Source organism: Bacillus rossius, chromosome 13, assembly GCF_032445375.1.
Source record: "Bacillus rossius redtenbacheri isolate Brsri chromosome 13, Brsri_v3, whole genome shotgun sequence".
Taxonomy (NCBI): Eukaryota; Metazoa; Arthropoda; class Insecta; order Phasmatodea; family Bacillidae; genus Bacillus; species Bacillus rossius.
The window spans coordinates 2777348-2790699 of record NC_086340.1 but is presented as its reverse complement, the minus strand read 5'-3'; the positions used below and the strand labels follow the sequence as shown (position 1 = coordinate 2790699).

Here is a 13352-nt window from a genome sequence, read left to right as displayed (position 1 = left end):
GGAAAAAAAATTAGCCTTTTCCCGCTCATCGTACCTTCGCATCCGTTCACCGACATTTTTTTTGGCGGTTTGTTCTCGCGTTGCCTTCGATAATACCTCTTATCTGCTTCTGCCTTTTTATTATTTTAAAGCATGATGTTGAATCACGATCTCCAGCTGAATAAAATAAAAGAACAAAAACAAAAAAAATTCCAATCGAACACAAATTACTCTTATAAAATCTGTCTCACAAGTGTCGTTTTAGACATCTTGAGATCAGTGTTCACGTATGACCGTTACAACTAGCACACAGCATGGTACGCTATATACCTATCCCCCCCTATTTTTTTATTGTCTGCCCATTCGTCCGCTGGTGCATGCTTTGGAGCGGCGTCGCCGCTGACGCACTCTCCCCCTCTACGGTTCCCCCACCACGTACCTGACTATTCACCTCATGGATTGGAATTTTCATAACACTCGAAAAGAAGTTTCACTTCAATATAAGTTAACATGGCCTAGCTTAAACTGACGAAATTGTACGACAAGTTGTTTCAGAAAATACAGTTTTTAATTACTGGAAGAAGGAAAAAACACTTGGACAGGATTTTAAAGTGTTGTGGTTACCATGAACGCACTTTAGCTTATGTAACTAGGCTAATGATTGTGAGAGTGCAGTGTACGACCTTCCCAGCATGCGAGTACTTCTCGGCCTCTGGTGCTGGTTCTTCTAGGGACGTCACTGCGCCTGTGGGCATTCCACACCCTTGCAGTAGTGGTTGGTCTTATAAAAAATAATTTCAAGCAAAGTTATAAATAACATTTTAAGTTTGTTCAATATATAAGAAAGGATTTAATAACATACATGGAATGGATACTATGATTTTTAGTTTTTTAACCCTGTTTTTTCAATCCTTGCAGGTATGGCTTTTCTTATCAAAAATAGTTTGAGACAAAAGTTTTAGACAAAAATTATAATATTTACGAACAATTAGAACATATGCAATTGTGTGCCTACTTAGGGCGTTATGAATTTATTGTCACGTTATTGAGCCTGTCGAGAACTCTTGCACATATGCACGCGTATGTGTGGGATATGCACGCAAATATCCATGTGCAAATGTATTCACGTACTCACATATACTTGCAGGTGGAGCGGATGGAGAAGACGACGCCCCGCTACGAGGACAAGGCATGGGACAAAGGGTCGCCGCCCACCAACGGCTGGGACAAGTCGGGCTCCCCGGGGGCCCAGTGGGACAAGATGCCCTCTTCCCAGGGCTCCGCATGGGACAAGTCGGGCTCCCCCGGGGCCCAGTGGGACAAGACGCCCTTGTCCCAGGGCTCGGCGTGGGACAAGACGCCCTCGTCCCAGGGCTCCGCGTGGGACTCGGGCTGGGGGGAGAAGTCCGCGAGCAGCTGGAGGCCGGCCCCGCCCCCGCCCCCGGTCACCCCCCACTACGTGGACTCCTCGCCGGCCCCGCGTCCCAACACCTTCTACTCCCCGAGGTCAGTCGTCTCGCCGATGTCAGTTGCTCTCGGATATGCTAGATACCTGAGCATTTTGATTCCTTGTGGCGGTTAAGTATACCACGACATTTATCATTCATAATTATCTCATACATACCGGAGATCAGGCGTTACTGGTAAATGTAGAGCAGCTTGTAGAGAGAGTGAACAGTGTAGTTATACAGTAAAACTGTTTAGATGTTTCTCAAGGGACTTGGGACTTAAAAATTTAAATGTATTAACCAGGAAAACTTCTTTTAAAGGGACACACATCACTGTGTTCATAGTTCTAATTCAAAATGGTGGAAACTTCCTAAAAGGATTTTACCGTATTTAGCATTCTAATATTGATGTAGTCATTTGTGAACTTGTAAAGTACAGGACATAAATTATTAAAAAAAAAAAAAAATTACAGTTCCTGGTTACAAAATTATATAGCTTTGTGTAGGCTTAGATTATTAGAAGTGTTCTACTTTTGATTTTGAAATATGTAGGTTTCTGATATTTGTAAGCAATATTTGAACAGAATATTTATTTTTGTAAATTTTCAGGTATTTGATTAAATTTAAAAGAAAAAGATGATAAGACAATGTTTTACTATGATACAAATGTGCCACGCGAGCTGTAACCGGGCAGCGTGGTGAGAAGCGTGTGTGTCCCCGCTGCAGCCAGCCGCCGCCGCGGTCGCCGCCCCCGCCCATCCAGCCAATCAGGCACCAGCACCACGCCGGCGGCAAGGCGGGCCACCGCGACGACGCCTTCGAGAACGCCAGGAACGAGGTGTTCAGCCGAGAGGCCTTCGCCAGCCAGTCGCGCAAGATGGACGACCGACGCTCGTCCGTGTCCACCCACCTCACGGACAAGATGGAGCGGATCGAGAGTAAGGGAGCGATCCCGGTCACTGGGTGCAGTCCTAGGACGAGTGGTATCAGAACAACCTAACACTTTGCGTCTGATAACCCATCCCGACCCCAACTTTTATTTCTTATTTTATTTTGTAGGTTATATTTAAATAACTTAAATACACTACTCACCCCTCGAAGTAATGCTCTAATTTGTTCCACTTAAAATAAGCACTAATCAAAACAGCACTACATAATTTTTTTTTTTTTTTTCCACAAGAGAGTATGTTAGTCAAAATAATTTTTCTTTCCAATCAGGTAAGTGTGCCTGCTGACTACCATTTTAACCTAGATACTGCAAGAAAATAAAAATTCACGTAAAAGAAAACAGCGCTACTTCGAATCTACGACCTCACTACGTACTTCAAATCATGCCGTAATTTATTGGCGTCGTTGCTCCAAAACTGTGCTAATCGAACAGCGTCACTTTGAAAGGCGGGTGTACTTAAAATCATGTATTGAACTTTCTTTCAGTAAAAGTTGTATGAAACTGATATGAAAGTTCAGTATTGAGACAATAAATTTGTAAATATTCTAAGCCTATCTCTGACCAATTTAATGTCATGTTTTGCAACTGCATATTTTCCTAGTAGGACAGCCCCTCCCAAAAGGTTTTCCCAGAGCCGCTCCTGAGCGGAACTATCAGGTTCAAGGAACTAACTACCCGTCAGTTGTGACTTGGAGCTTCTTTGAGATGATAGTGGAGCACTGAGAGGATGAATGTGTGGGAAAACGGGAGAACTCCGAGAGAACCCACCTGCAAATGAAAACGTCCGACACGTCTTACACTTGTGAAAAATCCAAGTTTAACCCTGTCAAGTGTCTCCTTGGTGGGAGATGACATGTGAGAACTGACCACCAACCACCATGTCTCTGTAGGTTTTGAAAGGGTCTAAAATAATACATTTTGGTACTATAAAGTGAGACTTACTGAAATGTTGACATTTTACTGCAATTCAGTTATCTTCATTTCGTCAGGTCTGTTTTGGAATACCTATACAATTATTTACTTATTTTTTTTTATTTTGTAACTGTGCCGATGAACAGAAAAAATGCATCGACGGCAAAGCATATCCCCGAAATCCTTGGCAGAAATTTTCCAGGCAGAGGTAGTCGGGTTGTTGAACTATTTAAGAGAATCTCAAAAAAAAAAACAAATTCACTATTTTTTTTTTTAAACATTGTCTGGTTTATTGTTCATTTTATAATCATAACATATTTTTTTCTAAGAGGACTAAAGGAGAAGTGTACTTTAGATTGAATGCTTCTCGGACGTGAGTCGATGCAGCTCCGAGTGGCGTCGTGCCAGACCAGTGTCGCTGGTTGTTCTCAGTCGAGGAGTCGTCGGAGTTCCTGAGGCCGGTGGACTCGGCGCCGCCGACGGTGATGGACCGCCGGGACCTGGACCGCAGCGTGGAGGCGGCGCAGACCAAGCTGTTCGGCCCCAGCGCGGCCGCCTACTTCACGTACAACCGCGTCAGCTGGCGGCTGGTCGTGAGGAAGGAGGTGAGCTGCCGGCTGCGTGCGAAGCCTTCACCGGGCGAACCAGTCCGAGCTCTTATCATCATCCGATTTGATTTTTTTGCCAGGGAATTTGCTATTACCTAGTTTTATTTGAAGCTTCAGGTGCGATGAAAAGCTTTTTTGAGCCTGAAGTGAGCTTTGGGTATTTTTTTTTTCCAAAGCCTAAGATTCACCCATAAAATATATTTAGTTGATTTTTGTGTTTTATCTGTTTTACTTCAACAAAGTTGGTTAGGTACTTAAAAAATAATACTCTCGGTTTGCTTTTATAAATGCTTTGGATTAATGTCAAGAATGGTTATTTTATCATTTATATTGAATGATGTTATGCATAGGGCCCAACTGGTTAATCACTTGATCAGTTGAAACATTACAAACATTAAATGATTTTTTGATGTGACAACATCTAATAAATAGATGAAATGTCCCATTACACACATTGTTCCGTTACTCTGTGTCCCATTACGCACATTGTTCCGTTACGCTGTGTCCGTTACGCTCATTGTACGCTTGCGCCGCATCTATCTCTCTTCCACTCGACTGTTTATAAAGTGAAGTGAAAAGTTAATGTGGTTTTCATTGCTTATTACAACAACAATTTCGGCAATAAAGGTTAATTATTCTTGCATTTTAAAAAATCTGATTACTAGCATAATTTCAAGTATTTATTCTTTTATTATTAAAATAAATAATGATTCAATATTATTCATAAAAAGTATGCAATCATTTTATCAATGGTTTTGGTTATGACGTCACATTAAACTATCGTCTCGTAAACCAACTTTGCAGACAACTAATTTTTTTTTTTTACTGAAATCATTGTATTTTGTAAAATAAAGGATATTGCAGGTTCCCCCGAGAACAATATTCGCAGTTGGATGACGTGACTTGAAACTATGTATTTGAAACATTCAGTTTGATAGTGTTGGCTTGACGTGGAGGCCTGACGGCGTGGTGTGTGTGTGTGTGCGGGCAGGTGTTCTCCCCGGGAGAGACGCTCGTCAGCCCGCTGGCGCTGCACCTGGTGTTCTGCCAGGTGGTGCGGGACGTGCTGGCGGGACCGTGCCTGCGCATCGGTCGCGACCAGCGCGCCAACATGAAGAAGGTGAGCAGCGCCGTTCCCCGCCCCCCCCCCCCCCCCCCCCCCCCCGCCCAAGTTCTCGAGAGTCGGGGAAATTTTGAAGCAGTAGTACATACGTTAATTCTGACTTGATGTAGTAGGCTTTCGGACATATGCCGTTGCTATGCTCGTGTATGTCTGTAGAAGAAAACTATACAAAAAAATTGACAAAAAACACAAATTAAGCAAAAAAAAATTTGCTGTCGTCAGGATATAAACACCACACGGTAACTCCACAACCGGAATAAGAATTTGCTTAATTATTGTGTTTTTTGTCATTTTTGTGTTTTTTTTTTTTGTTTTATTTTTTGTGTAGTATTCTTCTACAGACATGCGTGAGCATAGCGATGGCGTATGTCCAAAAGCCTACATCAAGTCACACACTCCTGTTGCACAAATCTTTCAAAGATAATACGTTAATTCTGACGTGCTTCCGGGACCCTTCAGGCGCCACCGGACCCCTAGAGGGAGTGGGAGTCAAGTTGCCCCCCAAAATTTTCTGGTCTTTGAAAAATTTATTTTGTAGTGCATTTTGGGAAATTTATAAAAAAATTTAATTCAATATAAACTAAAAAGTAAAAAAAATAATATTATATTTGAAAAAACCTAAAAAAAAAATGCTTTAATTGTATTACCTAAAAAAAATTAATTTAATTAATTTGTTCAACAGCGACAGTATTAACTACAACTCCATATAACAACATTTTTTAATAAAAGTGTGTTCAATAAGAATCAAGTAATTAAAAAAAAAACAATTAATTTAATGGGGAAAAAAATGGAGTGCTCTCTTCTTTAATTTTCATAATGACCCTGTCCTAACGAATAGACACTAGTGGTAGAAAATTTAAGACAACTGATATCAAGCACCCTATGCTTTTTTTTTTCTTCATTAAAATTTATTGTTTTGTTAATTACTTGATTCTTATTTGAAGCTTATGTATGAATGAAAAAATTTTTGGTTTACAGAGTTGTAGGTAATTCGGCCTCTGTTGAACTGATTAATAAAATTTAAAGATTATTGTTTACTTTTTTGTTTATACAATTAAAACGTGTTTTTAATTTTTTTTAATATATTATTTTGCCAAGGTTAATACATAGTAACACATTTTTACATATTACATTGGTACATTTTTTTAAACACTCAAATTCTTTATTTTTATTGTTCCAAATACATGTATAAATTTATTATATTGTACAAGTGTACCATATATCAGTCAAAATTACACAAAAAAAAGAAATTTTTATGAAACATTTAAATGTAATACTATTTGTCAAATGAAATGCTATCTTTATGAATAACCACAATTCATAAAAAAAATAGAATACTAAAACCAAAAAATGATATTCGGCCAAAAATAAAACTTTGAGTCTTGTCTGTATCTATAAATAGATATTCTATGGTAAACTTTAGCAGACAATTATTTTGTCATTTAGTTTCACTTTATAGACTTATTGGTGTTTTTTCAACTAGCCGAAAAACAGATGCTCTCTTCATAGATTATGTGGAGCCAGGAGTAGGTCTGAAGTCGCAATATGAAATACCTACATTGGGAACTCTTGAATGTAAGATAATTTTAATATTCATTATTTTATTTATTTCAAAGTTCAGTGGGTTTTTATGGGATAAGTATGTTTGTTTTTTTTACAGGATTTGTATTGAACATTTATGGCTGCTAGAAATTGTTTGATAGTTTTTTTTCCTTCTCAATTTCTCTACAGGAAAATGTTGTTTTATTGTAAGTATGGAGTAATGAAGACGTTAATTAAAATAAGGATATGTTTACGTGTATGTTACGTTACTGTGCAGTTGCTGGACAGCTACGGCGTCTCGCTCAACAACCTGCTCTCCTCGCCGCAGAAGGTCACCATAAAGAAGAATGTCGTGGACCTGGCGAAGGACTGGCCGGTGTACTTTGCCCGGATCTTCCCCGTCTCCGTGAGTTCTGCCCCAAGCAAGCGCGGCTCCAGAAGGGGGGCGGTGGGGTCGATAGCCCCTCCCGAGACCAATTTTATTGATTAGTGTATATTCATGTTTACTTAGATATTTAATTTCATATGTTAAACTTTTACATCAAAAGTTGCATGGAGCTACTAAGGTTCCGTATTTGAAACCTGTAATTTGTAAATAATATTCCAGGGCCAATATCTGACCACTTTCATTTTTTTGCAACTACGACCTTTCTTTGTGCGGTAGCCCCTCCCGAAAAGTCATCCTGAAGCCGCCATTGGCCCTTAGTCATTGGTTGCGTGTTCGACAACTACTGCCGTGCGAGTGTTAGGTAGGCGAGGGATTCTCAGGACCTCTCCGAACTAAGGAAACATCTCGAAATTGATGTTGTAACATTGCAAGACCCTGTGTGGAAATGGTACCTTACTGTACATATTAATGTGAAAAAATGTACTAAATAATCTGAAACGATACAAATGGAAAATGATATACATCCATCCACATATACCGAATTGGATCGGAAACCTAACAAAACAAACAAAAATCACTTGATACAATACAAATTGAAATGATTTGTACCCAAAATGTAATTAAATAAATAAAATGAAGTAAAATTACAATTACAAGAATTGCCTTTAAAGAATAAATATTATGTTTTCTCATTATTCAATATATCAGCTGGTTACCTATAGCCTTCAAGGTCGTCACGACCTAGTTTCTCATACTTGTATTTTATTATTTGTAATAGTCGTATGATTAATTTTAATATTTTGTTTTGAAAAGCCTCTTAACTATAATTTTTATTGGTTTTCACTGCACTGGCGTGATTATTATTTATGTAAGTGTTAATTTCAGTTTTTTTTAATTTTTTTTTTTATTATTATCTCCCACTTAGCTTCACAAACAGGATACTCACATTCAACAGGATGCTGCTTTTATATTAATAATTTTATGTATTTTTTATAGTAGTTTTAAAACAGTATTGTGTGCAGAGAGAAAGAAAGAGGTGTGGCAACACAACGGCACCGAAAGATGATAATTTATTGCATCCTGTGTAAGAGAGAGACAGGCCATGGGAATATCTGACTGGAGAATCCCAGAATTATGTGTTAAATTAAAAAGAGAAGGAAGATATAAGAGAAAGACAGAGACTTGAAACAGACCGAGGGGAATCATAGTAACTGTAAGAATAAATGTTGTAGCCAATCATAAGGCAGTATTTCGGGAAAGTCTCCAGCTAACTGAAATTTTCTAAGTGTTTTGTCAGTCGTTGTTCAAGTACTGTGCAACAATGTGCAACAATCACGGTGCTGCCATCTGTAGTGGATGGTGGAAACCAATGTTCACAAAGACAAAGGGAATCTTTATATTTTTAACTGTTGTGATGAATTTTAACAACTTGGGCAGTATTTTGATAAAATTTATTGTCAAAAATCAGGTCCAAAACCTTGGGGTTTTATATTATTTTTAAAATCATGTTTGCTTTTATTGGAGCTGTTTCATTTTATAGTTTAAAATTTTGGTCTGCAAATGGAATGATTTGATAGTAGACACAGCTGCTCCGGCAGCGAATTCTAGTCGTGGGTGCGGAATCTACATGTGATTCGCGTTCAGAAATGTATTTGAAAAAAACAATTTCCGTATATTTATCACGTTCTACATATTTTTTTTTTTTAATTCGGCGTTAATTTTGTGTCTGAATTTGATATTATAAGTGTATTTTCAATGTGAAAGCACATGAATTTCCTCATTTTAGAGGTTAGATGTTAACTACTACAAGTACTGTTTAGTACTAAAAGCCTCCCTCACTCGAATTTTTTTTTGTTTTGTTTTGTTTTTGCAGTTTAATTTGTAGATCTGCCACTTAGCTTCATAAACAGGATACTCACATTCAACAGGATGCTGCTTTTATTCCTGGTGAAGCAATTGAGATTTTGTATTACATTGGGGAAACCTCGGGACACCCCAAACCAGGATTGCCACAGCTCGGAGCGTGTTGCTGTGTGTGTCTGGCTGCAAGCGAGTGTGTGTCGCAGGGCGGGCACCAGCACCCGGCCGTGCAGATGCTGGCCGTGTCCCACTCCGGGGTGCGGCTGCTGCGACGGGAGACCTCGTCCCTCGACGAGCAGCTGCAGGTGTTGGACACATTCAGGTGGGCCGCACCCTAACCTCCCATCCAGGGGGGCCACACCTTAACCTCCCATCCAGGGGAATTATGTTAGACATAGCACCCAATAGGTTTATCACTGAAACGGTTCAAACATAAAATTTTAAACAATTATTTTTTTTACTTTAGTCCTTTATTTTATAAAATAAGTATAATACAGGTCCACCAAAAACAGTGTTCGCAATTCGATTCGACTTCACAAATATTTTTAACATACAACTTGGTATTCACTTTTTACATCAAAAAACTAGTAATCGCATGGGCCTACATATTACCAACTGTAATAACCTGGGTATCCATGAGGCAACGAGGAACCTTATTCAGTTGTGTTTGTTCATGAGGTAATGTAGTCTCTGCCGTGGCGATGTGGTGACTCTGTGCCACGTGCCCACAGCTTCGAGGAGATCGCGGAGACGAGCGTGCCGAAGGGCAGCGCCGTGCAGCTGCTGCTGAGCACGGGCGGCCGTGTGCTGCTCTACACGCATCGCGCCAACCAGGTGCTCAGCATGATCGAGCAGTACTCCCTCGCCAGTGAGAAGGTAAGCCCTGCGACGAGACTCTCACCTGTGCTCGCGAGCTGTGCCTCCTGTGACTCCGGCACCTGGAGGTGTTACGTGGGCGTGAAGTTAGCGGGTTTAGAGAAAATACTAACATCCAAGCGGCATTGAAAGAGAGTAATGTTCACTTAAATCTGTGTCATCACTGTCTTAAATTTGAATGAGCAATACCAGTTATAAGATTTTAATATGATTTATATTTATTTTTAAATTTTACACCTGAAATTTATATATATATTTGGTTATAAAACATAGTTTTCCTTGCTTTTTTATCTCCCCTGTTTTAATTAGTCATTAGAATTGTTTTCTCCTGAATGTTAAAACAATCACACTGTTATTGTGAATCTTGTAATAACCTATGTCATTGTGAAACCAGGCATTTAAAGTCTTAATTCTCACCAACCCACGCCTTCTGCACCTTCCACACACCTCCCAGGTGCAGGAGTAGCGCCCAGGAACGCGAGTAGCGCCCACGAGCGGGAGTTATAGTATCACATCTGTGCTTGCTTGTAGTACTTCCGGTAGTAAAAACACTACGTTACTGTTTGGTTGCTGTTTGTTTGCAGAGGTCGTAGGAGGTACAGCTCACCCAAACAAAGCTCGTGTTTAAGTAATGCAGGGGTGCCCACAAGGGGGGGGGGGGGGGGGGTAACGATGCAGACTGCGTCATTAAAATTTCAGGGGGGGGGGGGGGGGTGGTTAAAAGACGAGAAAAATGTATATATTATTTACATAATTATAGCTTCTAATGTGAAAATACGTTTCTGGTGCTTTGATAATTGAAAGGTATCTTGTAAATCAAATCGGCAACCCCGCACTTTCCTCAACAAAAGCAGTTTGGCATCTGTCGGTTCAGGATGGAAATATTACCTGATATGACCAAAATTATTATTAGAAAATCAGTTTTAATTAATGCAAAATGTGATAAAATATAATACTAAAAAAGTATAATATTATAAAATAATTGAGTAAATCATTGAGAAATTGGCATAAAAAATTTCGCGGGGGGGGGGCGGCATCATTAGGTTAGGAAGGGGGGGGGGTGAGTCATAGTGTTTGGGGGGGGTGGGCACCTCTGAGTAATGGATACACTTCACAAACCAACTGGTGATGGTATCTTGTATTCTTCCAACTCTGTGGCAAATAGCGACCGAGAAAATATGTAATGTGCATTATGCACACCTGAATTTGTTTTTTATAATGGGAATGTTGGTAATGAATAAAAAATGTATTCACAAAAGGTAGGTACCTATGTTATGTATATTGAAGTGGCATGCTTTTTTTTTCCACGTGTACATAAAACGTTGATCTCTTTCTCCTTCTCATCAAAAAATGTTGTAATAAATCTTACCATTAGTTTGATCAGAAATAAATAATAATCTGAAAAACTGCAATCTTAGCAAGTTCTAACAACCATTTTTTTTTTTTCAATTGTGGACCCAGATATGAATTTTGGGAAGGGGTGAATTTTTGTGGTAGTGGGATTATGGAGTTGTGTTGGGGGGGGGGGGGCACATTAAGTTGAAGAGTGAAAGCATATGACTGGATGATTTTGAGTGATTGATAGGCTTTAAATACCTGTCAGTTAAATGGGGAATCAGAAATGTTTATAAATAATGTCCTCATAAGCTATTAATACATTTATGACATCTTGAAAAGCATTTTTTTATATCTACAGTTATCGCGAACGCCCACATTGTCGCTTTCATAGGACCGCCATTGTTTGATGTTACCAGTCTGAAACTTGTCCTTGGCAACTGGTTTCTATTCGATCAATCCGAAAATTAATTTTTGCAGCAGCTTACAAATATGAGTAAGGTATGGTTGAGGAGTCAGTGTAGTACTTGAAATGGAACACATTTTACACCGATAAAGGCAAAATATAATGCTGAATAGTTGAAATAGGTATGACAATATCGTTCTAAGTTCTGAAGCATGCGAATCATGTAAATTCACTCTGCCGGGTGCATAGCCATCTGCTTGATGGCTCGTCATGCAGGGTTTTATCTCAGTAGGCGAGACATAATGAGCGAGAACTGCTGCAACATAGATATGTCTATGGAGAATTAGAAGTATGATGTCATTCCTGATAAATTATAATGGATAGCCCACTTATTATTTTCAAGTTTTAAATTGTTACTGAAATGTTCAATTAACCAAAAAACTTTTTGCAAAGAAACATTTTATGTTGTTGGGTTTTTTTATACTGGAACGGCGATAAGTGAGCAGTAACACTTTGTCATCTGGTCCAATAATATTCTAGTAAAAATGAAGAAAGTACTATTTTCTTTTATGTCAAGAAACAAGATTATGTGGTTTTATTTTTAGGCTAATTTTGTTTTTAAGACAGGATTTTAGTGGTAAATTTTATTATTTATTTAAATTAGGTTGATTCATAGAGATGGCAAATTTTTAAACAAACATGACATGATTTCGGCTATTGTATATATTTTACTTTTACAATATAATAATGCTTAATAAGCATGTTTCACTACTAGGAACAATAAAATGTGTTTGAAAAATGTACCAATTCAATAACGTAATAAAGAGTTACTAATAAGAACTGCAACATCAAAAATTTAAACAAAAATTTCCAATATTTTTAATACATACATTTTGATGCTAATTTCCTGCTTAATAAATTACATTAATTGAATTTATTTTACAAAAGTTTAGGGTTTTGTGATTTGAGTTAAATTTTCATTAATAAGGCTGATTAATTTTTATGATTTTAGTAGCATTTCGGTGCTAAATGTTGTGTTAACTTGCATTTCGGCGTTATGTGGTGTTTTGACACACATTTCGGTGTTATTTCGGTTTTATCGCATTTACCTATATATTCTTGTTCTTACTTTTTGGTGTTTAGTGGCAGCATCACGTTTTTCAAACTACAACAGCGATTTCTTACTTTTACAAAATAAGTTTTCTTCTTTGCCCGGCCTGGAAAGTGCGTACAAAGAAGTGTCGGGCAGTCTCGCTCGGTCACTCTCCGGTGAGTAACCGAGCCACTGTCAGCGAGAGCATTCCCGTCAAGTGGAGCACCGATGGGGCAGAACCGCTCCCTCGTTCATCTGTCGAGAGCTGAGGGATCTTGGGCAGCAGAAGTGTTTGTTCGGCTCAGTGTGCTGCAGGCAGTTCGTGACGTTGGTGACGTTAGGACAGTTGTGACCTTTCCAAGTGATACAGCTGGGATGTGAGCCTCTACCCTCGACACTCTTGTGTGGTCTACAAGCAGAGGACTTTTTTTTTTTTTTAATTTTTGATTATCACAAATCAGCTACGAATAAAGCTTCTGCGGTTGTGTTTTCGTGCGTCCCACCTAAGATGAATGACAATCACGGGGATCACGACTCGTATGAGAATGTGGAATGCTGGAGACGTGAGGCCGTGGCTTGCGGTGCCGAAGACGAAGACTACGTCTGCCTATCGCCTGGCTCGCTGGCGAAGGAACCCCTCCGGTCGGTCTCGGAGACGGACGAAGTGGTGTTCCGGCGAAGCAAGGGTAATCACGTCTTCCGTTCCTCGTGGGGTGGTGACGCTCGCGAGGCGGGAACCCCGGCCCACTCGTCAGCGTCTCTGCTGCGGCGCTGGTATGAGGCGGTCCGACTGTCTCGTCGCCTCGGTGTCGTGTTGGCGCTCTACCGCAGCG

General features: G+C 39.5%; 1 protein-coding gene across 1 annotated transcript in view; it reads left to right on the top strand.

The window, feature by feature from the left end:
- The window catches only part of LOC134538581 (unconventional myosin-XV), a 205305-nt gene that overhangs the window by 99532 nt on the left and 92421 nt on the right, over positions 1 to 13352 (top strand). Inside the window, exons 40-46 of the mRNA XM_063380005.1 lie at positions 1127 to 1485; positions 2154 to 2365; positions 3721 to 3893; positions 4888 to 5016; positions 6839 to 6967; positions 9016 to 9131; positions 9541 to 9685. Coding sequence (XP_063236075.1) covers positions 1127 to 1485; positions 2154 to 2365; positions 3721 to 3893; positions 4888 to 5016; positions 6839 to 6967; positions 9016 to 9131; positions 9541 to 9685 — 1263 coding nt within the window. The remainder of the gene's footprint in view (positions 1 to 1126; positions 1486 to 2153; positions 2366 to 3720; positions 3894 to 4887; positions 5017 to 6838; positions 6968 to 9015; positions 9132 to 9540; positions 9686 to 13352) is intronic.